This window comes from Tupaia chinensis, unplaced genomic scaffold (assembly GCF_000334495.1).
Source record: "Tupaia chinensis unplaced genomic scaffold, TupChi_1.0 Scaffold000238_1, whole genome shotgun sequence".
In the NCBI taxonomy this organism is placed as follows: domain Eukaryota; kingdom Metazoa; phylum Chordata; class Mammalia; order Scandentia; family Tupaiidae; genus Tupaia; species Tupaia belangeri.
In genome coordinates this window covers 6,200,632-6,204,835 of record NW_006159716.1, presented here as the reverse complement: position 1 = coordinate 6,204,835, position 4,204 = coordinate 6,200,632, and the positions used below count along the sequence as shown (strand labels likewise).

General features: G+C 42.6%; 1 protein-coding gene across 1 annotated transcript in view; it reads left to right on the top strand.

Annotated features, from left to right (window-relative positions):
- Nucleotides 1-243: 243 nt before the first annotated feature.
- DNAH8 (dynein axonemal heavy chain 8) overlaps nucleotides 244-4,204 on the top strand; it is a 413,702-nt gene continuing 409,741 nt past the window's right edge. Inside the window, exons 1-2 of the mRNA XM_027771927.1 lie at nucleotides 244-500; nucleotides 641-775. Coding sequence (XP_027627728.1) covers nucleotides 456-500; nucleotides 641-775 — 180 coding nt within the window. The 5' untranslated portion in view covers nucleotides 244-455. The remainder of the gene's footprint in view (nucleotides 501-640; nucleotides 776-4,204) is intronic.

The window sequence follows — 4,204 nt, the reverse complement described above, 5'->3', positions numbered from 1 at the left end:
GAAAACATTTTAATTGCAGGTTTTGAAGTTTCGCTCCCTAGGAGGGAATGGAAGAAAACATAGACACTGAAGAAGGTCGCCCACCGGCTGCGGGAGAAGGAGAAGACGCTCCGCCCTCTGCAGGGGAGGCAGCCCCGCCTCCTCCAGGGGATGTCGCCCCGCCCCCTCCGCGAGAAGAGGCCCCGCCCCCTTCTGCAGATGAAGCCCCGCCCCCTCCAGGAGAGGAGGCCCAGGGTCAAGAGGATGGCCCCGTGTCCCCCGAAGGCACCGCACCTCTTGTGGGTCATTATAGGGACCTCATTCCGTCCGAAGAAAGGATTGTTCTTCCGGACGATGATGACGAGCAGGACCTGAGTAGGCTTCGACCTCGACTGGGACCGCGACCGGTTCAGTCTGTGCTTTCCTCAGTGTTTTCCTCTCAGTCCTCCCGGCGGTCGTCCAAATACCGCCGAAGCATGAGCGGCATTCCCAACCTTCAGGAAACACTGAAAGAGAAACAGGTTCGGGGCTAGATTTCGATGTGTCTCGCTTTTACTGGAAATGAAAATACTTAGGTGGTTTTTCTTCATGGATATATATTTATATATATGTGTGTGTGTGTGTGTGTGTGTGTATTTAACCCGTGGGTTTCATTCTTTAGGCAAGGTTTCGAGAAGCAAGGGAAAGCCGAAAATTGAAAATTGACCCGTTGTACAAATATATGTTTGAAATTCTGGCAGAAAAGCTTGGCCTGGACGTAGTAACTGTTGAAGAATTGATTTTGGATTGCCCGTCCGTAAGTGTAAGCCTTTTTTAAAACTACTCTTTGAGAAGTGATTGGTTTAAGGAATAGGAGTCGCTGCCATCAGCAAAACATTTAGAAAGAGAAGGTTAGGATTTTAGGGACTAGAGAAGAAACTTTGTTTTATGTAAGTATAGACAGTTGAATGATATTTCTAGTCAGGTCTAGTAATCAGGAGGAAGAAAAGAGAAAAGATAGCACCTAGAATTGGGCTAAAATTCTGACTCAGAGTGTCATCAGAAGTTAGAGTGATAGTCAAGCACAGATGTAAAATTTTACAAGAACTGATTAAGTGAACATAAGTCATTGGTATAGAAAAAAAGCCTGCATAAATATGAGCTACGGGGTAGTGACTACTGTGTGAGTGTGCTGGAAAGCAATGAAGTGATTACAGGTCAGGTTACCATAACGCCAATGTGCTATGCTCAATTCTGGATTATGCCTATCTTCCTGGCATTTTTAAAATTTCTTTTTTTTTCTTTTCCTTTTTTAAAATTTTGCTAGAGGGTGCATGCACTTGCTGAAGTGGGAGAGAGAGAAAATAAAGACAAAGTGAGAAAGTACCCCTCATGGAAGATGGTTATGCTGTAAACCCTTTCTTCCAATCCTTTTCTTTTGGGATTTTGGATATGCATGCACATGTGCCCGGTGTCTTTTTCAAGCAAGCCACCAGGTCTGGGACTTGAATGGCATAGTTTTCCACATGAAATCCATCTGACTTAACTCCAGCACCCTTAACCACCACTCACCTGCCAGCCCCCAAAATATTTTATTTACTTAATATTATTATTATTATTATTTAGAGAGAGTTTTGCTATATGGTGCATGTGCTTGCTGGAGACACAGAGAAACAGAAGGAGAGAAGGTGAGAAATCAGCCCCCAGGGGAGATGGCCATGCTGCAATCTCTTACACACACACACACACACACACACACACACACACATACACACGTCACTGGTGTGAGTTTCAAGCTGCCTGATCTGGGACTCGAACCATGGTCAGCCATATGGGAGTCCAGTGCTTTCACCACTTTGCCACTTGTGTTCCCCCCCCCCCCCCCCCCCAGCATCATTATTAACAATGCCTCCTATAACTCCTAAATGTAAATCAGTTTAGGATGATAACTTTATATGGTCACCCTAATTACAGTAATACATGATAAGCTTGAGTTGTAACTTCCCTTCTAAGAGCTCTGGTTCTAAACTGATATTCAATAAGACTACCATTAGCTTCTTGGGCTTTTTCTCAGCTACAGTTGTGGGCTGGGCTAGAATCCCAGAAAGACCCATGATAAGATAGTTTGTAGAGAACTGATTGTCCTACCGAAGGAGTTGGGGTATGGTGGGATTCTGGCAACATTGTCACCATGGGGAACATATTCCCTGCTTTTACAGAAGTCAGCAAATTTGGGCAAAACTCTTTGGCTTGTTCTAGAAACCAAAATTCCTCAAAGAACTTCTCCCTTGCTTGAAGCAGCTTTGTTGCCAAGTTTTGCAAAGTTGTCTGCTGTTCATTTCTTCTAGGATCCTTATTGACGTTCAGTCTTGGCACTTTCCTGACAGTTTGAACAGGATTGCTCATTTTCCAACTTCCTCCGTGTTTTGTTCTAATAGTGAGATGAGGATGTAATTGATGTAAAGACTTAAGTAGCTCTAAGCTATTTTAATGACCATGTGTGTTGCAAATGGAGTCAGATGATTTAGTCTGGCTTCCTGACCTCCTATCTAACCATGTTTGAAGGCCACAGGATAAACAATATAAGTTGTACTGCACTTATGTGCTTCTTATGTAATTATGACTTTGCTATTTTACATAATTGGATGTAATATGCATATGTGTAAGTGACAGTTTGGCTTTGACAATGAATTACTATTGTCTGTAGCCCCTTTAAGAAAAAGGGAGAACCTGTTCAGCTAGCTAGTCTTGCTCAAGTCGGCCTTAGTTCAGCCTGCTCAGCCTTGATGACTGTGGCTTGGCTCGGCTCAGCTTAGCTCTGTGCTGTGAGCTCCAAAAAGGGAGGAAGCACCTTCTGAGTGCTACTAGAGCTCTGCAAGCTCACTTTGAACTCATCAATAAACAATATGACATCAGTGCCTTGTGTCTCTTTGCATCTCTGTTCCACCCACTGTTTATAAGAGGAAAGAACCTTTCAACATACGAAGGATAGAGAAGGCATGGAGATTTATACGTAAAGCAAGAGGTGTCATAAGAAGCAATTGGAAATAGTATGTAGTTTCTCACATCCCTGAAGCTCCCTCTTGGAGTGTATGGCTGTGGTCAAGCCTGGCTCTATGGATACACAGACTGTGTAGTTGCATAAGCCTCTGTATTTGGTTTAATGATCTCTGGTCTTCATTTTAAAATTCTTAATATTATTACTTTTTTTTTTGAGTGAGATTTTGCTGTGGACGGGGAGAGACAGAGAGAGACAGAGAGACAGAGGTGAGAAATCACCCCCCAGGGGGATGATTATACTGCAATCCCTTTTCCTTCATTCTCCTCTCAGGATTTTGGGCACACACACATGTGCATGCCCAATGTGAGTTTCAAGCCTCTGGCTTTGGGACTCAAACCGTGGTCAACCAGTGCTCCAACCACTATGCCACCTGTTGGCCCCCTTAACACTATTTTAACAGGTGGTCCTGCATTTTCATTTGGACCCTACAGATTCTGCAGTTGAACCTAACACTGGACGATATGATCTATATGGCAAGAGGATTTTCTCTGACTTTTTTAAGTTTCATTTTTTAGAGGTTTTTGCCTTAGGGCATGTGTGCTCACCAGAGATAGATTGAGAGAGAGAGACAGAGACAGTGAGAGGGAAAGTGAGAATTTACCCCCCCCCCCAAGGGGATGACCACTCTGAAATCTCTTCTCCTCCATCTCCTTCCGGGATCTTGGGCATGCATACACATACACCCAGTGTGAGTTTCAAGCCACCGGGTCCAAGACTCGAACTGTGGTGGGCCACGTAACTGCTATGCCATTGCTGGTCTCTCATTTGTTTGTTTTAATGGCTTTTTTTTTGATAACAATTCTTTAATAAATATTTTTATGTGTCATGTATTTAATGGAAAACAATTAAAAAGTAATATAAACAGTCCAGTTAGTATAATTCTATCTTTCAGATCATATACTTTGTCTTCAAGATCTGTACATATTCTTGTAATACTCCCAAAAGTAGATCTCAAGTTTGGTTTGATTCATCAGTAGGTCTTTGAGGAGAAGCTCTATAGGATACAGAAACAAATTCAGTAGCAGCTTCTCTTAGTTCTCTAGTTATACATTTTTCCAACTCTTGCTGCATCTTGAGTAGTTCTCTATATTATTACTGGAAAGTTATGAGATTGAGGTAGGAAATCACTGAAGTTCCTCTTGAAATAAAATTTTGGTTGTGCACTAAACTATTATTATTTTATTT